Here is a 27,758-nt window from a genome sequence, read left to right as displayed (position 1 = left end):
TTTGATTGCTGGTGTGTGTTTCTCCCCCCCCCCCCCCCAATTTATTTTTTATTGATTTCAGAGAGGAAGGGAGAGGGAGGGATAGAAACATCCGTGGTGAGAGAGAATCATTAAGCAGCTGCCTCCTGTAGGCCCCACACTGGGGACGGAGCCTACAGCTGGGGCCTGTGCCCTGACTTGGAATCGAACTGTGACTTCCTGGTTCATAGGTTGACACTCAACCACTGAGCCAAGGCCAGCTGGGCTGGCATGTGCTTTTGAGAATATAATGTTTAGAACTTTTGTACAGTTTTGAAGTGTAGTGTCTCAACCAAAAGTCCATACTCCTGATGTGAGAAAGGGATGTGGGGGAGGGGAATGTGGAGGCCGAGGAGGGGGACAAAGGACACAGTAAATCCTTAACTTGGAGGTGAAAACTGGATGGGTAGCTATCAAGTGTCAGCCTATGAAAGCATTCCCATTCAAGATAACTAGGGATCCATTCGTAGTTCATAGAGTCACTTGCGCTTTATACAGTGAGGCAGATGTCTCCGTTTCTGGGGCACCATGCCTTCCATTCATGACCTCTAAAGCATCACCCAGTGCGGCCCCAGGGTGAGTGGGGGGAAGGGAGAACAGGGGACACACTTTTACTTCATTATTTTATAAAACTGACAGACTGACAAGGCGGATGGAGGTGGTCCTTGGTGTCCTCTCTGCCTCTCCCCTGGCCAGTGGTCCAAACTGCCTCCCCTGGCCCCCCCCCCCCCAGGTCTTGCCCTCTTGTTTCCAAATTCTCTCTTCTGCACTCGCTTTTCAAACTACCTGTTGTTAAAAGATACAATTGAAACACATCACTATAACTCACCATGTGGTTTATCATTAGTCTTCATTGATTTTAGGGGCGGTGGTCGTGTTTGTAATATAAAAGAGAGATTTACAGTATCTATTAATGTAATGCATTGGGGAAGTTTTTTTTTCTTTATTTTTCTAATGATCTTTATCCCTTCTTTTTTATTTTTAAAATTTTTATTTAAAAAAATATATATTTTATTGGTTTTTATTTTTTATTTATTATTTTTAATTTTTTTATAGAGAGAGGAAGAGAGCTAGAAACATTGAAGAGAGAGAAACATTGGTCAGCGGCCTTCTGCACATCCCCTATTGGAGATGTGCCCGCAAACAAGGTAAATGCCCTTGACCAGAATGGAACCTGGGACCCTTCAATCCGCAGGCTGACGCTCTATCCACTGAGCCAAACTGGTTTCTGCTTAAAATTTATCTTTATTGTTGAAAGTATTGTAGATGTCCCCTTTCCCTCCTTGGCCCTCTTGACCCTCCCCCCCCTCCCCCAGGCTCAGGCCTTCACCACACTATTGTCTGTGTCCATGGGTTATGCAAATGTGCATATTTCCCTCTGAGATTATCAGTCTGTTTCATGTTTCTATGTCTCTGAATCTATTTTGTTCATAAGTTTATTTTTTAAAAATATATATTTTTATTTCAGAGAGGGGGAGAGAGAGAGAGATAAAAACATCAATAATGAGAGAGAATCATTGATCGGCTACCTCCTGCAAGCCCCCTACTGGAGATCCAGCCTGCAACTTGGGGAATGTGCCCTGACCAGGAATTGAACTTTCAACCACTGAGCACACCAGCCGGGCAGGAAATTATTTTTGGTTCACGCTGCTTTCTTAGGCTTGTCCTTCTGCTATCCTAGGTTTCTCAGAACTGGAAGTCAGAATGCACAGAGGCTGCAGTACCCTTCATTTGGACCCCTTTTTATCCCAGTGGGGAAACTGTCAATCCAGGTATAAATCTGGCTTTTAAAGGGATTGCAGATGGCACAGAGAACTCCTGTTGTCAAATGTACACATTTGCATTGTCTTGCCTCATAATTGTTTACTCTTTTCTAAAAGAATATTTAAAATCATTTCCTATCCAAAGTATAATGCAGATTGAACATCTTAAGACATTATCAAGGGTATAAATGTAACTCAAAGGGGAATACGTGTGTCTTCAGAACGGGAGTCGTTTAACAGGAGCATAAATTGCATAAAATTCATACAGTTGAACATTGATAAATCTTATCCAACAGGTATTACATACATGTTCTTTTGAGAGAGAGGCTTATAATTTCAGGTATTAGTAAGACCTAAATAATTGCTCACTTTACCTCTGCCTTCATTAGCTATAGCTTTTATTAATGTGCCTCTCCTAGCTACGTGTACTTTGTGAAACATTCACAGGTGGGTATCTGTTCCTAATTAAGATGTTTAAGATGATGGAAGAACACACATACATACACTTTGTTTGAGGGTTATTTATTTGTGATGACCATTGACTTTTAATCAAAGCTGGCTTAAGAATATAAAATCTGAAGTGTTCCATACCTAATCATGAAATTTGTTTTGTAATGTAAACCTTCCCATTTGGGAGACTGCAGGCCATTTGGTGAATTCTGTTATGCATTGAAGGAAGAGATAACATCAATAATGCCAACCCTACATGAATCCTTTCAGAAAACAGAGGAGAAGGGAACACGTTTTATGAGGCCAGATTTCCTTGGTACCAAACCAGATAAAGACATTAAAAGAAAAAAGAAAAAAAAGATGGAGACCAATATCTTTCTGAACATCAAGAAATCCTTAACCAAATATTATCAAATTGAACCCAAGAGATATTAAAAGGATAATACATGACCTAGTGGGCTTTATTCTAGCAATGCCAAGTTAGTATAATGTTCCAACATTAATCAATGGAATTACCATATTCACAGATCAAAGGGGAAAAAGACACTTCAATAAATGCAGGAAAAGCACTTGGTAAAATTCAACAAGTTTATGTAGCAAGTAGTCTTGGGAGATACACTGTCTTGCTCTGGAGCAAAGGGCAGGTTTGCTTTCAGCCTTGGAAGCTAGAGTTAGTGACTCCGTGGAGCAGGGGCAGATATGCTAACTGACCTGTATGTAATGTTTAGAGCAAAGGACAGGCATGATGACTGCACTTATACAATACTAGAGGCCCAGTGCACGAAATTCATGCATGGAATAGGGTCCCTAGGCCTGGCAGGGAGCCTGCCTTCTTTCTACCACCCCCTGGTGGTCAGTGCGTGTCATAGTGAGAGATCAAACTCCCGGTCTCCTGGTTGAACTCCTAAGGGGACACTTCATATTATATATATCTGGGTTCCCTAACCTCAGAGCTCTCTCTTGCAATAGAACTGACTGTGGTCCTTTTCATGCTGTTTATAGGAATTGGGCCTTGGAGAACCAGTGCAAAAAAAAAAAAGCTAATATTCTAGCTACTGCTGCTGTTGTAACAAAATGTCCTTTAGCCAAGACCGGTTTGGCTCAGTGGATAGAGCGTCGGCCTGCAGACTGAAAGGTCCCAGGTTCGATTCCAGTCAAGGGCATGTACCTTGGTTGCGACCACATCCCCAGTAAGGGGTGTGCAAGAAGCAGCTGATCGATGATTCTCTCTCATCAATATTTCTAACTCTCTATCCCTCTTTCTTCCTCTCTGTAAAAAAAATCAATAAAATACAAAAAACAAAACAAAAAACAAACAAACAAAAAACCAAAATGTCCTTTAGCTCTGACGCAGGTGTCTCATGAATTCCACTAGATCTCATGGAACTGTGAGGCTACAAGTTGGGTGACACCTCATACTGTTTACAGTTCTGAAATATATATGTAATATGTAGTATATAATATACAATGTATAATATATAACATGTAATGTATAACATATATAAAATTCCAATTTCTAATTAAAAACTAGTCTACTGTAATAAATTACAGAGTAAATGTAGTTATATATAACAGCAAATTAAAATTATTTTGTAGACAAAAAGTTCTTGCACAAAGGATGTTGAAACATTGATTTTATAAATTTATTTACATCTCTTGGATGGAAGCAATTGATACAGTTTACTTGGAATTCCTGGGAAGAAAGAAGAATTTGTTTTAAGGTGGGAGTGCTGCATATACTTCAGAAAAAATAAAAATAAAAAAAAACCCCTGCTCTCTCTCAAAGTTGCTTTGTGCGTAGACAATGCATAGAATATGAATAAAATAACATGAATTTTATAAAAAAAGAGCAAAACCTCTGAATAATTCTACTATATAATAAATTGAATACAAATCCTACAAAACTAATTTGTATTCATCTTAAAAGTTCCCTTCTTGACTTGTATCCATGCATATAAGTACAACCAATGGAGATAAAACTCTGGGGAGGGAGGGGATGCGAGGGAGGGAGGGAGGGGGGAAAATCAATAAAATATGTAAAAAAAAAAAGTTCCCTTTTTATTTTTAAATATATATATAAAAAATATATAAATAAATATATATATAAAATCAATAACATATATATATGTATGTTATTGATTTTTTTACAGAGAGGAAGGGAGAGAGATAGAGAGTTAGAAACATTGAAGAGAGAGAGTCATCAATCAGCTGCCTCTTGCACATCACCTACTGGGGATGTGCCCACAACCAAGGTACATGCCCTTGACCGGAATCGAACCTGAGACCCTTCAGTCTGCAGGCTGATACTCTATCTACTGAGCTGAACTGGTTTTGGCTAAAAATATATTTTTATTGATTTCAGAGAGGAAGGGAAAGGGAGAAAGAGAGAAACATCAATGATGAGAGAGAATCATTGATCGGCTGCCTCCTGCACATCCCCCACTTGGGCTCAAGCCCTCAACCCAGGCATGTGCCCCGACAGGGAACTGAACAGTATACTGAACCTGCTTTATAGTTCAACTAGAGGCCCAGTGCACGAAATTCGTGTGTGACTGGGGGTTGAGGAGGGTGGTGTCCTTTAGCCCAGCCTGCACCCTCTCCAATCTGGGACCCCTCAAGGAATGTCTGACTGCCCATTTAATCCAGGACTGCTGGCTTCCAACTGCTCGCCTGCCTGCCTTCCTGATTGCCCCTAACTGCTTCTGCCTACCAGCTTGATCATCCCCTAACCACTCCCTGCCAGCCTGATTGCCCCCAACTTCCCTCCTCTGCCAGCCTGGGCACCCCTAACTGCCCTCCCCTGCAGGCCTGGTTCTTCCAACTTCCCTCCCCACTGGCCATCTTGTATCCATATGGGGGTAGCTATCTTATGTGTTGGAGTGACGGTCAATTTGCATATTACTCTTTTATTAGATAGGAGGATGCTCAACCACTGAGCCACATGGGCCAGGTGAAAAAGTCCCCTTCTTATTACTGTCCTCTGACTAGTGCCCAGTAGGCTAAAGGAATCTGACTTCATACGAATCCACCACAATATACATACCTTTCAATTCAGGAGCTACAGGCCTATTCCTGGGACCAGCGGAGTCTGTGTAAGTATCACAGTTATCAAAATGGAATTTCTCTCTTCTTGACAGGTAACCCATTTTTGATAGGTCACCATGCTGACCGCAGATTTTTTGAGTTAGAGTTAAGTATTCTCTCTGAAGGTTCCGCATCTCAAACTCCAAGGTGTCCCGCTCATTCTCAATACTCCTCACATAGTTTTCTAAAAGTACTTTGTCTTCTGCAAGCCGACTGATGCTGCTTTCAAATTTTATATTTTCTTGACTGTGTTTTTTTAGCTCTTCTTTTAGAATCTGGTTATCTGTTTTAAATTCCATGACCATTTTTGATAACCTCTCACATTCGTTGCCCATTTCGGATAAACTGTTCTTATAAATACTTGCTTCTGACTTTGCACTTTTTATTTCATTCTGGAAATTCTCTTCGGTAGTAGAGTGGTATGTTTGCATGTTCTCAATTTCTCTTTCCATCATTTGCCTGGCAGCAGCAGATTCTTGTAATGTGGTCGCAAGACTAACTTTTTCATTATTGACCGTTTCTATGATTTGAAGCAGTGCCTCTTGCTCAGATTTTGCCAATCTCTCTCTCTCTTTCAGCTGCACTATCTCTAGCTGGTTTTCTTTCAGTTCATTTTCAAGCGAGCTTTTTTCCGTTAGGAGCTGGTAGGTTTTCTTCTCTAACATTTCCCTTTCATCTTGTATCAACAGAATATTTGTTTTCATTGATTCCATTTCTATGCTCATTCGATTATATTCATTATTGACCATGGCCATATCATTTTGAGTTTTCTGCTCTTTACTTTTCAGTTTATCTAATGTTTCTGTCATTTGTTGTTTCTCCAAAGAAAGTTGACTATTTTTTTCCTCTAGGGTTTTATTTTGTCCTTGGAGAACATTATATTGACTAATTACTTTTTTCAATTCTTTAATACGTTCTTTGCCATCTTCTTCTGTTTTAATTAATTGGGACTGAATAGTGTTCTTTTCTTCAACCAGATCCTTAAGTTGCTTTTCATATATTTCAATTTTTTGTATCAGAGATTGTGTGGTAAAGACCAGGGGTTTTATTTTGGTCTTAAGGGCTAGATTTTCATTCTCCAGCTCTGCTACTTTTTTCTGTATCTGCAGAGATTCCTTTAGGTAATTCTGTAAGTACTGAATTTTTGCAACACACTGCTCAGTCATGGAATTGACTCTGGATGTTTTCTCATTTTCAAATATGATTGGTCCTCGTTTTACTACAAGTGGTTGCCTTTCTCTATCGTTCATTTCACATTTTGTTGATTCAAAGAATGACGGTGTACATGGGAGTCTGGAATGGAATTTTAAATCTGCAGTATTCTTGTTAGTGATAGGAATTTCTTTATTGTTTTTCTCATTCCTCTTTCCCCTATGAGATTCACTCCTAGACAGTTTTTTACATTTTCTACAAAAATTCAGATGGAATTTTGACACTGATTCCCTGAGTGGGAGTAATTTGCTTATTAATGCCTCCAATTCTAAAATTCGCTTTGATTTTATATCTTCATTCAAGTTACTTTCCATATTTTCGCTCTTAATAAAGTTATTTTTGTCTTTGTGAATGGGGGACAGGTCATATGGAGTATTACTTTGAACATCTGTATCCATCTTCAAAGTCTGCAGTTCATTTGTGAGTGCCAGTTCCCTGTTGTGTGACGTTTGAAGCTCTTTCTTCATCTGCTTGATAGAATGGCAAATATCATCTAAATTCTCACGAAATCCCTGCTGGGGGAAAGGCACAGCAACTTTGGAATTACCCAGAATTACCGTGTCAGCTTGAGGCCTAACATTTTGAGGTGCATCAGCTAGAAAGCTATACATGTTATAATTCTTCAACATGTCAGAATTTTCTGATGTGTTCATTATTGCGTTGGAGGCTGAATTATCCATTGAAGTTCTTAGAGCTAATATGTCCTTGAAATGCATCGGGGGTGGCATATTTACACGTGGAGAGAGACTGTCGCCATTATCGCTACTGAATTTCTCTTCCCTTGAAGGGAGCATCCTCGAGTCCTCAAAATGATGAATTTTCTCCACAGGGAGGATCTCTTCTTGATTCTCTGTAGGCTAGTAACAATAAAAAGCACGCTGTAAATGTGTTGTCATTTGCCACATGGTCCAACATACCAAGACAACATGTTGTGGAGGGTTTGTTTTTGCAAGCAAACGGACATCTTAATCACATGGACAGCAAAGAAGCCCAACAAGTGTGATTCATTTCCTCCAGGAAATCTAACAACAGTTGAGATCTGTCACTCTGGTCTTTGCTATTTGCTTAGAGAGTATACCCTTCAGGGGTGAGATACATGGGCCAACCCCTCAATTTCAGAAATAGACATTTAACCTCTCTCAAGAGACCATCACAGATGGCTGGGAAAGATAGAAGCAACAGGCCAAATGGAAGTTTAAAGAAAAATGGATATTTCCACTTCTCGGCTATTTGTCTCCCTCAGCTATGCATTCCTAGTTCCAGAAGATTCTAGGGCTGTGAGTATCCTGAAAATGTGAGTGCTAATCAGTATAGACACAGGGACAGTGATGTGGACCTGACCTAGCGCATTCACCCTGCGTCTAGGTCAACCCTAAAGTAGAGAAACTCAAAAGTGGACAGATAGGCGATAACAACTGCCTGGCATTTCATTTGCTTGGGAATCTTTGGGCATCTGGACTAAGTTAAATGCCCTTCACACACGCTCCTAAGGGAAATGGGAGGTTGCAGAAGTATGGGGGTAAACGCACGCCTTTTAGGGTTTTCAGGACAGGAATTTCCTTCTTTTCCTCTCTGACAATCCAGTCGCCCTGTGAAGAAGTTGAAGATAAACTGGTTGTGGTAACATTTTTGAAATACCCAACTATAGAAGGATTTTTGTGCAGAATAACATACCTTTTCATGGTGTGTGTTGAATACTAGACTTTTTTCTGAGCTAAATTGTGGGTTTTCTACTTCAATAATACTTTTGTTCAGTATTTCACTGATTTCAGACTGTACCTTTAAAAAGATAAATTGAGAATGTTAGAGTTTGACTTCACGTTTATAAACTTATGATTGTCCAGATAACTTAATTTCCCACATGTAAAAATTCTTTCCCATCACATAAAATATAAGTTAAACTTAACTTATTGTAATCTATATCATTAAAGATATCTTTAATAAAGTGATCCCCTCAATATGAGATCATAAAATTAGAAAGACTAAACTTAGGAAAAAAATAAAATCATATGCAGTATATTCAAATAGTTTTAGATGTTTGACTTTTACATTGTTGAACGCATCCGAGACCTTTGACCTCTGACATCAGAATGGAATCTAGTCTGTCACCCTCAGGAGTTCTGTCTTCTCTTCCCATTTCCCTGCAATTGCTTTCAGTATAGGAATATTGAGTCTTTAGTGAATAAGTGCTGTGCTCTGCAGCCCCAATATTCACACCCAAGCCTCCTCTTCCCACTACCCTGCACTCCTTCTGGGCCAAGTCCATTCAGGGCTGGTGACACTGACCCCACCTCAAGCTCCAGGCGGTAGGTAGGTGACTCAGTGCTAACCAGTGGGGGCATTGTCTTCCTTGGCACGTGATAGGTTCCAGGCCCGCCTGTGACCGGACCTGGGCCAATCAGAATCAGGCCGGGGTACCTCAGTAGAAACTGGGAAGAGGGAAAGGCGTGGTCCCCTCTCTGTCTGCCTGGGGTCTGGAGGGAGAAAGGTGCGGGATGCCCAGCAGCCCCTCCATCACTGCGTGGAGTCTGAGGATCCATTGCTGTGCAAGGCAGACATAGAGCATGATAAGCTCCTTCATGAGCTGAGTCCTGGTCACGTGACTTCAGCCTTCCCCGAGTGAAAATCCCTAAGGTTTTCAGTTACCCCAGCTGGTGCACTTCCCCCCTTAGTCATTTTGGGTTAAATTTTGTGTCATTTATTATTATTTTAAAAAAATATATATTTTATTGATTTTTTACAGAGAGGAAGGGAGAGAGAGAGGAGTTAGAAACATCGATCTCCCTACTGGGGATGTGCCTGTAACCAAGGTGCATGCCCTTGACGGGAATTGAACTTGGGACCCTTCAGTCCTCAGGCCAACCTTCTATCCACTGAGCCAAACCGGTTAGGGCTGTTATTATTATTAAAAAAATATTTTTATTGACTTAAGAGAGGAAGGAAGAGAGACAGAAACACCAATGAGGACAGAGAATCATTGACTGGCTGCCTGCTGCCCACCTCCCACTGGGGATGGAGCCTGCAACACCAGCCTGTGCCCTTGACCGGAATCAAACCCAGGACCCTTCCGTCCACAGGCTGACGCTCAATCCACTGAGCCAAACCAGCTAAGGCAGATTTTGTATCATTTATAATGAGAGTCCCTGTCTGTAGACTATATATAGTCAGTCTAAACAAACAAACAAACAAACAAACAAACAAACCAGTGAGCGCTATTTCTTTTTGTCTCATATCCGAGTATATATAACGGAATATAGTTTCCCCCAAATGCTGAGCCTAGGAATGTTGTGGCCTCTGGTATATTCCGTTCTGTGTCAGCTGATCAGTTGGCCCGGGGTCCTCAGGTATCAATGTGGACGATCAATTCTGTTGGGATGTTTCCGGGGGCAGACGGAGGGGGACGTACCATGCTGACATTCTGCAGGGTCTGCATGCGAAGAGCCTGGAAAGACTCCAGCTGATGCTGAAGGGCCTGTAACAGAGGGAACAAGGGGACTGAGCGTCTCAGGGAGGTGGGCCTGTGCTGGAATTGTGGTGACTTTGTGTGACTATCCCCCAAGATGCCATTCAGCAGGAGAGATCCCAGAAGGCCAGTGACGCACCCTCTCCACCATGCTTGCTAACTCTCCCATGAAGATTCTTGTGGAGAACCCATGGGCACTGAGGAATTATTTATTTATAAAAACCATCAGCCTTTGACAAACATGTTTGGAGAAAATAAAACATACTCACCTTCAGTGCTGACTGTGGTTGGACTTGACTTTCTGATTCAGCTACACAGCCATATTCTAAAAAGAGAAAAGGAACAACCGTGTGGTTTCTTTTCTAAGTTTTGTTTTTGGGCAACTGTCATGGGAAGCCGTCTCTTGTTCTGGACGGTGAGGCGAAGAGATAATGAGCATTTGAGGTTCAATTAGGAAGAACCCAAGGCCAGTCACAGAGTAAGTTTAAAAAAGAACTGTTTTCACTTAAAGTCTCTAGTGGAGGTTGTAAAAGTGGTTTGACTTGTAACACCAAACTTGACACTTCCAAAAAATCAGATATTTAAAAAAAAATGTATTGTATTGATTTTTTAGAGAGGAAGGGGGAGGGACAGAGAGTTAGAATCATCGATGAGAAAGAAACATCAATATGCTGCCTCCTGCACACCTCTTACTGGGGATGTGCCCACAACCAAGGTACATGCCCTTGACCGGAATCGAACCTGGGATCTTTCAGTTCACTGGCCGATGCTCTCTATCCACTGAGCCAAACCGGTTAGGGCCAACTATTTTTGTTTGTTTCTGGGATATACACTATATACATATTTTTGGTAAAAATACTAATAATCCTTATGTTATGAGGGACCCATGGCAAACCACTGTATGAACCTTAGTATCCACGAAACAGCCATGTAATATTCCTTCTCCTTATCATGGAAAGCAAGTTGGGTTAGCGGAGCCTGAGTGTTGCCACGCTTTTAGGTGCATAAAGATCCGCATGTTCCCACCAGAAAAGAGGTTACAGAGCTGTGTCAGGGGAGAGACTACATGCATTTCCCGACACACGCCCCCTTGGCTCCAGTGGCCGGCGACTCCCTTACTTTGTAAATGTTTAGAATTTAAAGACAATGCAGGGCCTGAATGAAAGGAAAGCTAGGAGAAAATGTGCCCCTAAGCCAGTGGTCGGCACACTCATTAATCCACAGAGCCAAATATCAACAGGACAACGACTGACATTTCTTTTGAGAGCCGAAAACCGGCTTTTGTGCATGGGCCACGAAGTTTCAATTGCACTGTATTTTGTGGAAGAGCCATAGTCAAGGGGCCAAAGAGCCGTATGTGGCTCGCGAGCCGCAGTTTGCTGACTACTGCCCCAATCTGACAAGTTCTGCCCTACGTGAAGGTTTTTCTTTTTTTTTTTTTTTAATATTTACTTTTGTTATTTATTTATTTTTAATCCTCACCTGGATATATTTTTTCCATTGATTTTTAGAGAGCGGAAGGGAGAGGGAGAGACGGAAACACCGATGTGAGAGAGACACGTTGATTGGTTGCCTCCCGCATATCCCTGACCAGGGAGCCTGCAACCCAGGTACGAGCCCTTGACTGGGATCGAACCGGGGCCTCTTCAGTCCGCAGGCCGACGCTCTCTTCACTGAGCCAAACCGGCCAGGGCCCGAAGCGAAGGTTGTGAGAGAGGTCAGTACGTCTTCTTTGGCATGACAGTCTGCCGGACTGCCCGACCTTCCGTAAGCTGGCAGCAAAGTGTGACCCCTCCCTGCCCACGGGCCCTCCCTCATCACTGAGGGGGCAACTGGGGTCCAGAGGCTGGAGCCATTTAGCCAATTGAAGAATTCCACCTTTATGGGGTGGGGTCGGGGGCGGGGGGAGGGGGGACAGGCACGGCAAGCAGGCCCATTGGGGAGATGCTCAGCTTTGCATCTGACTGGGAAGAAATGGGAGCCTGAGAGGTTGATCTTGGATGAAAAGGAACTCGATGGAGGTCTGGACCAGTGCGGCAAAGCTTCCTGAAGTTCCTCAGACCCTAAAACAACCTCTGCTGATGGACTCGGAGAGATCAAAATGCAAATCCTAGAATCCCACCACCCAGAGCTGGCTGTTGTTAGTAACTATGAGTACTCACCCACCCTATCGAGCCCCCCCCCCGCCCCCCCCCCCAGGCATGTATGTGGCAAAAACAGAATGATTTTAGAACAGTGGGGTCATATTACACATGCTCCTGGGAAATAAATGGCATCAAACTTACGTTTAATAGAATAAAAACTACAAATTATTGTTAGTATTCAGGTCTTTTTTCACCACATGAGAGATTATTTCCTCTGAGATCACTCTAAACTAATGAAAATATATCAGGAAGAGGATTATGAGGTTGGGATTTTAATTTTTTTTTTTTAATAACAAGCATTTCTATTGTACTCGGTGTTGACTTACTCCCTGCCAAGAGCACAGTTATGAGAAAATGAGCATCCTACTTCCTCCCACAGCTGCTCCCCGCTTGTTCTGATATTTGCTCGTTCTGTTGTTTGTCACACTGTGAAGTTTTACGATGTTTAATTTTGTTCTGGAACCATAACTTCCGCAAAGCCGCTTAGCACACAGCTGGGATATTATTATTGCAAATAATTTCAGCCCAACTTTGTTCTTAATGGATTTACTGCCCACCATTCCATCTTCTTCCGGCACCTGCAGCCGCCACCTCCCTCTTCTCCCTTTCTCTCATTAGGAGGCCTCGCAAGTTCAAGGCTGACTGCAGGACTTCTGTTGCTAAAACCAAGTAAGAGCAGTGGGGCCCAAAGAAATCTGAAGGCTTAGCTAAGTAAACAAAAGCTTGTCGAGAAAGAACATGGAGTTTATAGACTGGCCTAGATTTTATGTCGCTTATAACGAGGGCCCCTCCCTCCATCTCCTCTTTCCTGACCACGGTGTGTTGGCAGACCCCACGCTGCTCTTTTCAGATGGCTCACGGGCACCCTGAGCAACTCTGCTAGGAGCTTCTCTCATTTCACATCGCCCTGCAGTCGATCTAGCCCTCTGCGATACCATTTTGGAGCCACTGTGCTTTCCTCTGCGCTTCTCTGTGGCCTCATAATTTGGGGAGTGCCTGGGGGAGGGGAGACCATGTGGATCCGTGTGGAGCCTTCGTGGAGGACCTGATCTCTGCTGTTGTGTTGGTCCCTGAGACTCTTGTTAGCAATCCGGTGGGAGGTACATCCTGTTTCCACAGGAAATACTTTTTTTTTTTTTTTAAATATGCTTTTATTGATTGCAGAGAGAGGAAGGGAGAGGGAGAGATAGAAACAGCAATGATGAGAGAGAATCCTTGATCAACTGCCTCATGCACGCAGCCTACTGGGGACAGAGCCCGCGACCCGGGCATATGCCCTGGCTGGGAATCGAACTGTGACCTCCTGGTTCATAGGTCGATGCTCAACCACTGAGCCACGCTGGTTGGGCCGAGGGCAGCTTCTGTGCAGTGACGGGCACAGGGCCCAAAGGAAGTGTCTTGAGAAGGGAGCGGACTGAAGGTCTGTCCAGCACGGGGTTTTACTTTGGAAGCGGATAGGAGCCTAATGGGACAGGGTCCGTGAGGGGAGAGATGTGATGATCTCTCCCCTCAAGGAGGATTTTTCAAGCCTGGGAGCATCTAGTGGGCCTGCTGGCTGCTGGAGCCCCATAGGAGACAGGGAGGGGAGGAGATTCGGAGAAGAGGGAGGCTGACTGTGGAAGCAGAGTGAGAACTGCAGCAGAGAGAGGACTCGCAGGCCGTGACCTCTGATTGCAACGGGAAGGCAGAGGGTAGGGGTGCCCAGCTAGGTAGCTGGCAGATTTGAAAGCCGAAGTGAAGGAGTTTGGGTCTGCCTGCTTCTGTTTTTTCCCTGCACTGTGAGACCCTGTGATTGGTTGAGAGGGCGTGGCGAGAGACGCGGACACACAGAGAGGGAATAGTCATCTTGGAGAGGGTTTGGAAAAGCATTTTCTGGGAGATAAATAAGCTTCCCCAACAGCACTGAGCTGCGTGGTGTGACTCAGAGTGAAGTTTTCCCAGCAATGCTCTGGGGACTCGGTGACAGCACAGAGCAGGCAGAGGGGCGGATTTTTCTTTTTTTTCTTTAAAGCTATTCAAATAAGTTTTTGTTCTTTTCAGGAGTTTCTTATGGCCCCTGTTTATTTCCAAAGGGAAGAAATTCTTAAAAAAAAGCCACAGAGAGTTCTGGAATTCTGGAATCGGAAGAGAAAGTAGCGCAGAAGCACAGGAGGGCGAACACAATCTGAAGGCCATTTGGGTCCCTGCGGCAGGCACAGTATGGGGGTTGGGGTGCAGACCACCGAGAGGCTCAGGGCCCAGCCCCGGACTGAGGTTCACACCACCTTAGATGTAAATTCGCTAGCAGTAAATTCTCTTCTGGAAGTGGCAGAAGTGAAAAAACAAGATAATTGCGGTGGAATGGCGTTGAGGGGGTTAAGTGAAGGTCTGGGGATTTACTCTGAAGCTTGCGGGAGATTAGGCCACACTCAGGGCACACAGGAAGTCTTGGGTGGGGGATCCCGTGCTGGTCTCAGCTCTCAGGGTCACCCCTTCTCTCAACACCTCTGTGCCTGGGTTACCCACATTCCACATGCAGTTATGTGCCCCTGGGGGTCTGAGCCTGGCCCATCAGCCAGATAGCGGCTTCCACCAGGGTGCTCTGCTTCCTCCCTGGCCGTCACGCTGACCCCCAGGCCCTCCGAGAGGCCTGCAGCCTCGGCAAGGGACTCCAATGTTCCGGCTGCCCTGCGGGCTGGCTGTCCACACACGCCCTCGGCACCCTTAGCTGGAGCTTGTCCATGGAGCTCTGTGGTCATTTCAAACACCCTCCCCCAGAATACCCTCACCATTCGCCCATAAATATTTACTATAAGAAGCATTGCTTTTGGAAAAAGGATATGTCTTTCCGGCGTCTCAAAAAATAAAATAAAATTAAATTATATTTAAAAAAATCCACAGCTCCTGGTTGGTGTTGAGAGAACCAGGAGAATACAGTGTGGTGTTCAAGGCCTGGATCTGGGCCGGCCCCACTGGACACTGGGCTCTGTTCCTTGCTACCTGTGTGACCGTGGGGGTGTGTGGACCTCCCCTGCCTCAGTTTCCTCACTCCTAATGTGGGGACGATGGGAGTGCCTACTTCATAGGGCTGTTGTGAGATCAATGAGTGGATGCATTGAAATGCTCTGAACAGCTGAAACCGGTTTGGCTCAGTGGATAGAGCGTCGGTCTGCAGACTGAAAGGTCCCAAGTTCGATTCCTGTCAGGGGCATGTGCCTTGGTTGTGGGCACATCCCCGGTGGGGGGTGTGCAGGAGGCAGCTAGTCGATGTTTCTCTCTCATTGGTGTTTCTGGCTCTCTGTCTCTCTCCCTTCTTCTCTGTGAAAAATCAATAAAATATATTAAAAAAAAATAAATGCTCTGAACAGCATCTGGCTCAGAGGGATGCGCTGTGTTAGCTGCTCTTAATCTGTGCCGCATGCTAGTTCCTGGGAGCACGCATGTGCTGGGGACACAGCATTGCGCCGGTGGATGTGAGCCAGGGACCAGGCACCTGCAGTCCAAAGGCGGACAGGTCCACCACGCCCTGGCCCTGCCCCGGGGGCTGTGATCCCCCGGGGGTTTACCTGTCTCACGGCCTCCGCCTTCCTTCGCCCCCTCAGAGGAGTTTAGGATCTTGGACGCCGAAAGGAGGACGCAGTCAACTTCATCCCTTTCCTGAGGAAGCTTTTCTGTAACAGAAGAACCAGACGTCGCTTTTGGGGGCGGTGGGAGCAGGGAGGCGGGGCGGGCGCGGGGGCTCGGGGCGCCGATGCCCTGAGCGGCCACCAGAGGGCGCGCTGGGGCCACGCAGGGGCGGCTGCTGGACCAGGCGGCTGGGAGGCTGGAGGGATGGAGGCAGGGATGGAGGTAGCGCTGTTCTGGGGTGAGCCGGGGGTGCGAGAAGGGTGAGGGAGGGATGGAGTGTGAGGCTAGTCGAGAAGACCGGATGGTCTGGATGGGATGGGGATGAAGGGACCAGGCCCAGGGAGGCGGCCCCCTCCACCACACCCCCACCCCTCCATCCACTGTCCACAGCTCCCCTCTAGGGACTGATCCCGCCCAGGCTCTCACCCGGGCTCATTGCTGCTGCTCAAGCTCTCTTTTCTTCCCAACTGCCTGCTCCCCTGCATTCCGCTCAGTGGCTTCCCGCCGGGGCAGCCCGTTGCCTGGTAACGGGATGGTTGGGTCGCCACAGGCGCACGTGGGCGCAAGCACGGGTGGGGGTGGGGGGAGGGAGAAGGCGCGCGCTGGGGTCTGGGGTCCGGGGTCCGGGGTCCGGGATCCTGGGCCCGGAAAGCCCCCCACTCCGCACCCTGCACCCTCAGGTGCACCGGGGACACTGCAGGTGAGAAGGTCCCCTTTGCTGTGCCCCCAACCGGGGGGCCGGCTCCCTAGGGCGGCTTGTCTTCCTGCGGGCCCAGGACTTGCTGGTCCAAAGCTGAGAAAAGGGACTGTGTGGAGACAGGCAGACACTTGGGGCTTTTGCCTTTTCTCTGATCTCGGTTTCATTGTTTGTTTGCTCTACGTTGTGTTGTTCCTCTAATTTCCACCCTTTCAGCAGAGCAGCTCCAGCTGTGGCGGTTTGAGCGGCCCCAGACCAGCATTGTAAAGGGTTTTCGTGTGCTGAGGTCAAGAGAAGATACCTGTTTCCAACGATGAACTTAAAATAGCGAAGCATCACAATAGACACGTTAAAGCTGTGGCCATCGCTGAGGCACTGGCCTTGGAGGCGGGTGTGGTCAACTGAGGGCCCACCATCCGCTTTGTCCTACTCAGAACATGGTGTTCTTCAAGCAAACGCTTTACATGAGGAGATATTAATTTTGCAACAACATCCATTATGGATTTTGAAGGGGAAATGTAGACCCAAAATACCCGCCCTACACAATGTCTCAATACTCCCGACTACATGGATCTATCTCTTTAAAAAATATATGTTTTTAATTGATTTTTTACACAGAGGGAGTGGGAGAGAGAGTTAAAAACATCAATGAGAGCCAAACATCGATCAGCTGCCTCCTGCATGCCCCCTACTAGGGATGTGCCTACAACCCAGTACATGCCCTTTTCCGGAATTTAACCTGGGGCCCTTGAGTCTGCAGGCAGACGGTCTAGCTCTATCTACTGAGCCAAACCAGTCAGGCCCATGGATGCCTCTCTTACAAGGACACCTGTCAATGTGGGCCAAATAGAGCATTTGCAATTTGGAAATTAGCATTGATGCATGCTTACCCTCTGTCATCAGACCCCACGCAGATTCCACCTGCTCTCCAGATGACACCCTTTGTAACAGTAAAGGGTCTTGTCCAGCATCTTGTGTACATGCGGCTGTCATGTCACGTCTCTTCACTCGGGTCCCGTGGCCTCGGCATCTCCTTTTCATTCAGGGGGCGGGAGCGGGTCCTCATTGGTAGTGAACCTGGTGTCCATGCTGTTTCCGTGTCCCTCACTGGACCCTTGGGAGTCTCTCTAGCTGGCTTCTGTGTGCTTCTGACACCCCCCCCCCCCCTCATTTCCGGAGTCCCACTCCCTGTTCTTCACGGACTGGATCTCCCAGGCTCCGCCTGTCCTCTGCCTGCCCAGCCTGGGAGCCAGCCATTTCTCCAAGGAGCCTTTGCCTCTTGGAGAGGAGAATGGTGTTCAACAGCCAGGATGTGAGTGCTAAGCATGCACGTGGCTACCCAGGCATCGCTGCTTCCGGCCATCTCAGTGGACAGAGCTAGGCAATGTCTGTGTGCACGTGTATTTACATTCACACACACACACACACACACACACACACACACACCTGTATTATTTATTGTTTCTATGTCTGTCTATCTATCATCTATATTGAGTCCCATGTGTTCACAATATGCCTGGTTTAACATCACAGTGGTCTTTCTCATTTTCTCCATTTCTATGTTTGTAATTTACCAACAGTGAGAAAGTTGACTTCCTTATCCTTTATGTATTTACTAGGGGCCCAGTGCACGAATTCATGCACCTTCAAAGGAACTGTGGGCCGTGAGGCTGCCGTAAGGCACCGGGGTGGGTCTCGGTCCATCCTCTGTGCCCCTGCTCAGCCTCTCCCACTGCAGCCCCTGGTCCCTTGTCTGCCAGCAGCCCTGGTCCCACCACCATGTGCTGACTGCACCAGCCCTGCTCACACCTGCTGATGTTGTGGAGTGATTGGGGCTGTCGCCAGCAGCAGCAGGTGCAAGCAGGGCTGTTAAGTAATGCCATTCCACCGTAATTAGGGCTGTTCCCCCGCAGTGGGTGCAAGAGGTGGCTGCCATCCCGATTGCCCCTCAGGAGCAGGGAGAGGTGGAGAAGCCATGAGGGGTGATCGCACCTGCTGATGGTGCAGGAGGCCGGTGGACCTTGGGGCTTCAGCAGGGCTGAAAATCTGCATGTGAGTACCTGCTGCTGAACAGCTGAGGGAGTCTCCCCTGACCCCATCATCCAGCCTGGGGAGGCGTGGGAGCCGGCAGCACCGTTATGGTGGACTAGAGGAGGTGAAAATGCAGAGCAGCTGGAGCACCTCTTTTCCTGTTCATCAAACTTACCTGTTTGTGTCCCTAAAGGGCCAATGTGTTTCCCAGCAAATAAAAAGCCGTGGGTCCAGAGATTCAGGGAGCCCACTTCTCTAGGCCAGTGGTCGGCAAACTCATGAGTCCGCGGAGCCAAACATCAACAGGACAACGATGGACGTTTCTTTGGAAAGCCAATTTTTTTTTAAAACTTAAACTTCTTCTAGTGCCACTTCTTCAACATAGACTCGCCCAGGCTGTGGCATTTTTGTGGAAGAGCCACACGCAAGGGGCCAACGAGCCGCATGTGGCTCTCGAGCCGCCGTTTGCCGACCGTGGGACTAGAGGGTGAAGGCGGGGTTCCTACACGCGGACGCCAGTGGCAGCTGTTGGAGAAGCACCAAACCCCCCAGGTGTCCCCACTGCCCCCCACACTGTCACACGCCCCGGGCACTTCCCCGCCTGCTGGGTCGTCTGCGGGGAGGGTGAACAGCATCTCTGAGCTGGACGCAGGAAGCCCAGTGGAAAGCACGTGTAGCCCGCTATAAAGGGTTCGATGAAGTGCGAATGAAAGAGTCCTGAGAAAAGGGCTCGCTACAAGCCTCAGTCCCCTCCCCTGTTTGCCCAGGGCCGAATGTGGCTTGTGAGCTGCAGTTTGCTGACCACGGGCCTAGACCCAACTCTGCTGAGAAAAACAGCCCAGGAGGCAAACCAGGGACTGCCGGCAGGGCCCAGGGGACCAGCAACCCCCTTTTTCTCCCCCACCACCTCCCACTGTCTCCTCTTGGAGGTGTTGCCTTGGGAAGGAGGAGGAAGTGGAGAGTAACCTCCATGGGGTCTGCACCTTGGATTTGATTGAACATCGACGTGAAAGAGACATTTGAAATGAGAGAGACGATTTCAAAGCCAAAGAAACGGGTTTAATCTGAGCGGCGTCCCCTCTAACTAGCCGACGCCAGCGCCTCTCCTGTCGGCAGAGACCAGGGGGCTCCTAAGAAAGAGCAAGTGAGCAATACACGCCAGGGAAGCCACGTTTTCCTAAAGCGGCCGCGCTGCCCATCGGAGCGGCCCCCTCGCGGGAGCGTGGGTGCCCGCTGCCTCCATGGAGCGCCGCCTCTAGGCACACGCCCGATGTTCCACGTGGTCCTTACGTGCGTATGTGTGCACATCCCGTGGTGGGATGGTTGCAGAGGACACCAGAGGAACCCAGGGCCTTCCCCGGCATGGACGTTCATGGCTGAAGCAGGGACCATACAACTGCGGGCTGTGCTAGAATACAAGGCCATCCTTCGGTGCTTACGGCACCGCCCAGCCAGCGTGGCAAGGAGAGACCATCAGTCTCCCCCCGCTCGCTGGAGGTTTACAGTGATTGATGGTCTTAATATAAATGCAAATGGTGGAGTTGGACATACAAAAAGGAAAAATGCTCGGTGTACCTGTCCGAAGTCACTGCCGACCCCAAAGAGAGAGAGAGAGAGAGAGAGAGAGCTGCGCGCACACCAACAGGCGTGTCTGGGCTGCAGCCGGCGGGCAGCCGGGTGTTGTTAGTTTTGGACTCGACAGTTTGCTCGACCCCTGCCCGAAGTCATGACCGTCGTCCCATGTGACTGCGTGCGCGTGCTGTGGGCCCGGGGGCTTAGGCCTTGGGGTACAGCGTGACGGTGTCGTAGCCCTCGGGCGGCCGCGTGCGGGCGCGGGCGTGGGCCTCGCAGTACAGCTCGCCCTCCACGAAGAAGTAGCCCTGCTGCTTGAGGTTGAGGCTGCAGTCGGCGCACACGAAGCACTCGGGGTGGCGGTACTTGTCCCGCGCCTTCACCACGGCCCCGCTGCGGAGGGAAGGAGACGGGTCAGAGCCCCGGGGGCCAGCCCTGGCTCACCGGGGCCCGGGGCCGGGAGGCCGGCGGTGTCTGCGCCACATCCGACGCCAGAGGCGCTGGTGGCACGCAGGGCACAGCGGCCGCACGGATGTACGTGTGTGTGTGTGTGTGTGTGTGTGTGTGATGCATGACGGCCAGGACAGGCCATCGGGCGTCTCCCTCGGATATGGCTGCTTTTCAGATTTGCACACACGTCCTTGCCATGGAAATGATCAGGTGTCCCTTAATCAGGTGTCCCTCCCCGTGGCTTCTCTGAAAGAGGGAGGCGCCATTCTGCAGAGGGTTCCGACCTTGGCCAAGGCCGTTGCCTACACAGCTGAACGCCCTGTCACGGCTCTCTAGGGCGCTGGCCCAGCCCCTGCTCTGCTCTGGGCAGCTCAGAGAACACGGACCACGGGCAGAGAGGAGTTCCCACAGGGGTGGGGGGAGAGGGAGGGAGAAGAGGGGGCTTGCCTCTCCTGGCAAACAGTTCGCTGCCATTTAGGAGCAGCCATTGCTTTTGCTGAGGTCACAGCTCCCTGCTGAGATCCGCTCTGCTCCTGAGCGTCCTGTCTTGCCTGCTTCCCCTGCCCTGCCCCCCTTTAAAAAATTATATTTTTATGGATTTCAGAGACGAAGAGAGAGGGAGAGAGAGCCAGAAACATCAATGACAAGAAAGAATAATTGATTGGCTGAAACCAGTTTGGCTCAGTGGTTAGAGCATCGGCCTGTGGACTGAAAGGTCCCAGGTTCGATTCCGGTCAAGGGCATGTACCTTGGTTGCAGGCACATCCCCAGTAGGGGGTGTGCAAGAGGCAGCTGGTTGATGTTTCTCTCTTATCGATGTTTCTAGTTCTCTATCCCTCTCCCTTCCTCAATAAAATATATTAAAAAAAAAAAAAGAATAATTGATCGGCTGCCTCCAGCACTGGGGATGGAGCCTGCAACCCGGTGCCCCGATGGGGAATCGAACCGTGACCTCTTGGTTCCTAGGTTGACGCTCAACCACTGAGCCACGCAGACCGGGCTCCTCCCAGCCGCGCTGCTCTGACCAGGCCTGCCCCCACCGCCTCGCCTCCTGGGACGGCCCCTGGCCGTGCGGGGCCTCCGTGTGGCCGCTGCAGCAGGACACACCGGATGGAGGAGTGGCTGTGGGCTGTTTGCGGGGGGAGAGTGAGAAGACCTGGTTCCCGTGAAGATGTGGGGGTTCAGACATCAAGGCCCTGGATGGGGGAGCTGGGACTCTGTTTTTAACAATCGTGTTTGACTATTTGTGCCACTTAAGAAACTGGGGAAAGAGAATGTCGTCAACAACAACCCAGTGGCTGCCGTGTGTGTGTGTGTGTGTGTGTGTGTGTGTGTGGTGTGTGTGTATGTGCTGTGTATGTGTATACATGTGTATGTACATACGCATATGTGTATATATGTGTATGGTGGTGCACATGTAGTGTGTGCATGTGTGTATGTGTGTGGTGTGTGTATGTATGAATATATATGTGTGTATGTATGTATGTGTGCATGTGCTGTGTGTATGTGCTGTGTATGTGTATGTATATACGTATATGTGTATATATGTGTGTATGTGGTTGTGTGGTGGTGCGCATGTAGTGTGTGCATGTGTGTATGTGTGTGGTGTGTGTATGTATGAATATATATGTGTGTATGTGTGTATGTGTGTGTGTGTGTGTGTGTGTGTGTGTGTGTGTTTCCCTGGGTTTAGACACAAGAGGAAAACCTCGAAGTTGGTACCTTCACAAAGGTGGGGAGGGCTCTTTGAAGGGAAGTTTTGATTCTTGGAAATGACTTTTTAAATACACTCTGGGAAAATTTTCTTTCCATGAGGATCCTCTGAAATGGTCAGTGGAGATGTGCTGACTCAGTATGCGCCCGCAGGAGGGCCAGCTAAGGTGTTCTGGTGGAAGGAGAGACGTGTGGTGGACGTTGCATTTCCAGCCAATGAGCGGAGACGGAGAGCTGCTCCCACGGTTGACGGGACCCCCCCGCCCCAGGTACGGGACACTCACACGATGCCGCTCCCGCACTTGTCACACAGCGGCATCCTCTGCGCGCCGCCCGCGCCGCCCGGGGCTTTGGTGACGGGCGCCCTCACACTGCGCGTGCCGGAGGGACGGTCGTCTGAAAAGCAAAGGGCGCCTTTTATGGCAAAGGCACAGCGGGCTGCGGGCGTCCTTGGCGTCTATTTTAAGGCGTGCACTTGACCCGGAGGAATTCCCAAGGCGCTGCAGCCTCCTTTCCGAAGGAGAGGGGCTAGCTCAAGCTCACCCTGCGCCAAACAGGCCTGCCGAACGGTCAGGGAGCAGTTTGTTGTGGCAGGAAGCTGCTACAAAGTGCTCAGAGGAGCAGAGATTTTGCATTTTTTTTTTATCGTGGTAAAATATACTTAATATAAAATTAACCATCTTAATGTTGTCAGTGGCATTAAGTGCGTTCACAAACATTATGAAATTGTTGCCTGTATCTATTTTTAGAAATATTTTATCATCTCAAACAGAAACTCTTTACCTAGTAAGCAATAACTCTCCTCCCAGAACATGGTAACCTCTGCTGTGCTTTCTGTCTCCATGACTTGTCTGTTGTAGGTACCCCTTACTCACACAACTACAATCCTACAATATTTGTCCGTTTGTTGAGCTGACTTCACTTAGTAGGATGTTTTAAAGCAGTGGTTCTCAACCTTTCTAGTGCCGAGACCCTTTAATACAGTTCCTCATGTTGTGGTGACCCCAACCATAACATTATTTTGCTACTGTTATGCATCGTAATGTAAATATCTGTGTTTTCTGATGGCTTTAGGCGACCCTGCTAGCGGTTCTCAACCTGTGGGTCGCCTAAGACCATCGGAAGACACAGATATTTACTTTACGATTCACAACAGTAGGAAAATGGCAGTTATGAAGTAGCAACGAAGATAATTTTATGGTTGGGGGTCACTACCACACGAGGAACTGTATTAAAGGATCGAGGGATTAGAAAGGTGGAGAACCACTGTTTTAAAGTTGCATCCCTGTTGTGGAATGCCAGAATTTCACTCCTTTTTAAGACTGAATAGTATTCCATCTTATGCATATACCACATTTTATTTATTCTTCATCGGCAGACATCTGTATTATCCCCATCATTTGGCTTTTGTGACTAACGCTGCTAGGAGCATTGGTGGACCAGTATCTGTCTCAGTCCCTGCCTCCCTTGAGTGCATATGTAGGAGTAGAATTGCTGGATCATGAGGTGACGCTATGTTTCATTTTTTCAGGAAGTGCCATCACTGGCGGGACCATCAGCCATCCACAAGGGCCCTCATTTCTCCACATCCTCACAGTACTTGTTATTGTCCCTGTATTTCTGAGAATAGCATTCCTCAGGGGGCAGTATGCATTCTTGTGCAACTTGGAAGGGACAGGATCTACCTTTTGGAGGTGGGAACATATTGGTAAGCGTGTGTGCCCTGAGGACAGAGGGAGTGGGCTGCGGACACAGCTCTGCTTCTTCCTGGCTGTGTGGCTTTGCACAAACCCACCCTCTCCGTGGCAATAGCTGCTTGCTCGCAGACACTGTGAGCGGGAAATGGTCATGTGGGCCAAGGGCTTAGCGTAGAATTGGGAACACACCACAGGTTTGTCACATTTTAGATTTTGATGACGATACTCTGGAGCAGGCATCCTCAAACTTTTTAAAGTGGGGGCCAGATCACGGTCCCTCAGAGAGCTGGAGGGCCGGACTATATGAACTACTAATTCCTACTGTAACACCTCGGCTGCGCTCACTGCCCAAAAAACCTGGCGGGCCGGATCAGACTCCTCTGCGGGCCGCATGTGGCCCGCGGGCCGTAGTTTGAAGACGCCTGCTCTGGAGGATGGGAGGCTGAGAATATCTTGCCACATCCACTTACAACTCTGCTTACAGTATGGAAGCCCAGCCGTCTCTCGGGCACCATGAATGGAATTTGCATTGGTGCCTTTTTACCAGGGGACTCGTTCTGGGAGCACCGCTCCTGACCCAGGCACCGCCGAAGCCTCTGGGCACAGACTCATTTGATTTCCGAACACAATGCATGCTCAGCCTTCCATCCCAGTCTGTCTGCCACCCTCCCCGCCCCTGGCCTGCCAACAGGCTCTGCCCACCCCTGGCACCGGCGCCCACACTCACCGTCGTTCACGAGCTCCTGGAGCACCCGGAAGGAGCCCGACTGGCGAGGCTGGGAGGGCTCCTCCCGACTGTTGTGGAGCATCCGGTACACGTCCGACTGGGGGGGCACCGAGGCTGTGGGTTCACTGAAACGGCACGGCGGGGGCGAGGCAGTGTCAGGGGTGTGCGGGCAGCAGGAGGCGCCCGTTATATCGACTACACTACTTTTCCTAAATAGCCACAGACAGCCGTCCACAGTCCTCCCTACACCTGCAGTGACCCCTGCACAGAGATCCTGTACTCTCAGGCCCATTCCTGCTACGGCTCCCAAAGAGCATCTATTCACCACAGACAGCAGTACACGGTCATCGCTACACCTGCAGTGACCCCTGCTCGGAGACTCAGCATTCTCAGGCTCATCCCTGCTACAGCTCCCAAAGAGCGTCTCTTCACGCGGCTGCTCAGACATGTCATTCAATAACCTCAGGCTCCCCCCGGCCCATCTCTGTTTGGCCACATACCAGGGAGGGCCACTAAGAGGCGATGGTGAGGAAATAGTAATTCAAAAACAGACCTGTGTCTTTATGAATGGATAATTATAAATGGGACCAAGATAAACCGTTTCTCAGAAAAAGAAGAGACAGCATACACATGCTAGGCAGTGCGGGAGTGAGCCCGTTGCGATGACGCTCAGTCATCCGATTGTCCTTACGTTCAGATTCCCTTCTGATGCTAAACTGAAAGGATGTGGTTTAATGGTGTTTTTAGGATTAATTTGCTTTGTTAATTCCTGGAAACCACAAAGGTACCGTTTTGCTTGCAAATGGAAGGAATTCATACTGCCAGTGGTTGGAAGCTCCTAAGGTAGAAACTTTCACGTATAAGGTGAGTTACATCGACTACACTACTTTTCCTAAATAGCCACATTAAAATTCATTTACAACAGCAGAAGCTTTATTTTAATAAACTTCTTACAAACATATTTACGATGAACAATAAAAAATGCCACAATAAAACTACACATCAGGCACTACGTGCTTTATTAGCTTATGCCATTTCATGACATTGCCTAGAAAAGGTAGCTACTATCCACACATAATTTTACTACCTATATCATTTGTGAAGACAATTGATATTTGAATTTCTTTGCAAATTGGCTTTGAGATACATTATGCTATTATTATCTTATTGTATTCATTCCAGGAAATAGCTTTGGCATATTGTTACATAGTGCACTTAGGAATGATACTATTTTAATTTATAAAAAGTGGTTCTGTAATATTAAAAATAATAAGATTTTTCTTATAATAAATTTTAATTGAAAAAAAAAACTGATGGCAAAAGTACTTTAAACAAATGTTTATAATAAAGAAAAAAGTAATCAAAATAGAGACCATTGGAAATTAAATATCTACATTAGCAGTTTAAGATATTCACTTCTAACCCCTTATTCATGGCAGAAATTTTAAATGGAAAATAATGACACAAGATGCCATTGGAAGGGAGAAATATCATTTCTTTTAAAACTCCTCTGGACCTCTCATCCCTCCTCAATTTTTGACCCCCCAAGGAGAAACATAGAGTATGCTAGATTATTGATCCTGTTTGAGAGGTATTGTACCATAACTTGTAAAGTTCACTGTAGCTTTTCAGAACACATATACATTTGGCCCTCCCATGATTTTAGTTTATTAAACTAAATGGGTCGCATAAAGCTCTATTTCATTCTTCAAATCACTGTTATCATTAGACCTAGACATTTGCAATAAATCCTTAGCATTTCCTCCTTAAAGCGTCTCACCCAGCTTCCTTTCAGCTAAGACCGTGTTAAAAGACCCCTGAAAGCTGACATTGCCCACGTGTTTAGTTAGTATGCCCACGGTTCAGAATGACTCACATTACCTCATGGCGGGTGCTTCCCCTAGCGCTGTGGAAACCTGACCCTGCAGTGTTTCCATAATATTGTCATCTGAATACAACTGCATGGGAGTATTAAACTGAGCATGTACAATCTTCACACCGGGAAGCTCCATTTCCAAAGGAATGTTAGGGGCCATCTTAGCAGCAACTTTCAAGTCACCGGGGCAAATAGTGCTAACAGTGCTGATGGAGGAAGGGGTGCTACGTCCACTGCTACCGTCAATACCGGACGGAGTGCTGCATCCACTGTGTTAATGACCACGTGACACGGAGGGGACACGGGACCAGAGACGCCAGACAGAGGGACACAGAGAACAAGGACAGAGAGGTTAACAGGGATTGAAGACAAAAAAGTGAGAGGTGAATCAAATCAAATGAAAACAGAGTGTGGATTTCTGGCTACCATTTATTTTAACTGGAAAGGACATTTAAAAATTCGTGGTCGTAAAAAGTTGCACACAGTTGAAAGGTACAGGTGACAATGCATTTTCTGGCTCTGTTCTACCAGGTGATATGCAAGTTGAAGGTCACACATAAACAGGTTGTATGTAGAAAGTGGAAAAGGTGAGACCCTACTCGCTTTTTAAACATAGGCCAGGTCATTTTAAACTTGATAAGATCACAGATAGAGGGTGCAGGGAAATCACATTGGCTGGGTACCCTTTTACATTTCTGAGGTGCAATATTTAAAATGAAACAATTAAGGAATGGTCCATGCAAATAGTGACTGACTAGGCCACATGAAGGTCTAATGAAATTTTTAGGCTAGACATTTCCAAATAAGGGCGTCTCAGAAATGCAGTTGAGTTTAATTGAATCATACCTAGAAACGTGTTGGTTCTGTGATACAGATTATGTTTCAAGGCTATGTTGTAAACATTTTATCTGGACTATTTTAACGTTTTTTGGGTCACTCTTTAATTTGGTGAGGAATTGCTTCTAAAAACTGTCCAGAATTTAATACAGGCTCTAGAACAGCCAACAAATGCTTGTCACCTTGAAATTAATGATTAGAGAGCACATATGGTGATCTTGAACTCTTCAAAGGCTCTGTAGAGCTGAGGTCTATTTCTTTTATACATTGCTATTTCATGCAAACTTTTGAAAACACACGTATATTCATGCATACTTATCCTTTTTTTTTTTTTTTTTTTTTTTTTTTTTTTTACAGACAAGAAGGGAGTTGTTATTAAAACACCAGAGTGGCCAGTCATGCAATTCTCAGGACAGCT

General features: G+C 47.3%; 2 protein-coding genes across 9 annotated transcripts in view; both read right to left on the bottom strand.

Annotated features, from left to right (window-relative positions):
- Positions 1–3,588: 3,588 nt before the first annotated feature.
- Positions 3,589–17,430, bottom strand: CCDC110 (coiled-coil domain containing 110). Its single transcript, XM_045587787.1, has 8 exons — positions 17,328–17,430; positions 15,680–15,973; positions 10,260–10,315; positions 9,934–9,999; positions 8,202–8,306; positions 8,057–8,116; positions 5,275–7,384; positions 3,589–3,924 (listed from the first exon to the last, which is right to left on the bottom strand). The coding sequence occupies exons 1-8, from the start codon at positions 17,428–17,430 to the stop codon at positions 3,875–3,877; spliced, it is 2,844 nt and encodes a 947-aa protein (XP_045443743.1). The 3' UTR covers positions 3,589–3,874.
- A 2,075-nt stretch (positions 17,431–19,505) lies between these two features.
- PDLIM3 (PDZ and LIM domain 3) overlaps positions 19,506–27,758 on the bottom strand; it is a 29,939-nt gene continuing 21,686 nt past the window's right edge. For 5 of the 8 annotated variants that reach the window (XM_045588954.1, XM_045588950.1, XM_045588952.1 and 2 more), the window contains 4 exons: positions 26,509–26,772; positions 24,628–24,752; positions 22,488–22,599; positions 19,506–20,433 (listed from right to left, as the gene is read on the bottom strand). In XM_045588954.1, coding sequence (XP_045444910.1) covers positions 20,244–20,433; positions 22,488–22,599; positions 24,628–24,752; positions 26,509–26,772 — 691 coding nt within the window. In that variant the 3' untranslated portion in view covers positions 19,506–20,243. The remainder of the gene's footprint in view (positions 20,434–22,487; positions 22,600–24,627; positions 24,753–26,508; positions 26,773–27,758) is intronic. The other 3 variants (XM_045588956.1, XM_045588955.1, XM_045588953.1) reach the window with 1 other exon arrangement.

Source organism: Pipistrellus kuhlii, unplaced genomic scaffold (genome assembly GCF_014108245.1).
Source record: "Pipistrellus kuhlii isolate mPipKuh1 unplaced genomic scaffold, mPipKuh1.p scaffold_m20_p_3, whole genome shotgun sequence".
NCBI lineage: Eukaryota > Metazoa > Chordata > Mammalia > Chiroptera > Vespertilionidae > Pipistrellus > Pipistrellus kuhlii.
Note: the sequence above shows the minus strand (reverse complement) of the source record. Positions and strands in the feature narration are given on the sequence as shown.

Excerpts from the sequence above, each read along its gene's own strand:
- CCDC110 (XM_045587787.1), bottom strand. The coding sequence starts at position 17,430 with ATGACAGCCGCATGTACACAAGATGCTGGACAAGACCCTTTACTGTTA. Across the intron at positions 8,117-8,201 it reads TCAACACACACCATGAAAAG|GGCGACTGGATTGTCAGAGA; the intron begins GTATGTTATTCT and ends ACTTCTTCACAG. Across the intron at positions 7,385-8,056 it reads TCCTGAAAACCCTAAAAGGC|CCTACAGAGAATCAAGAAGA; the intron begins GTGCGTTTACCC and ends TATTGTTACTAG.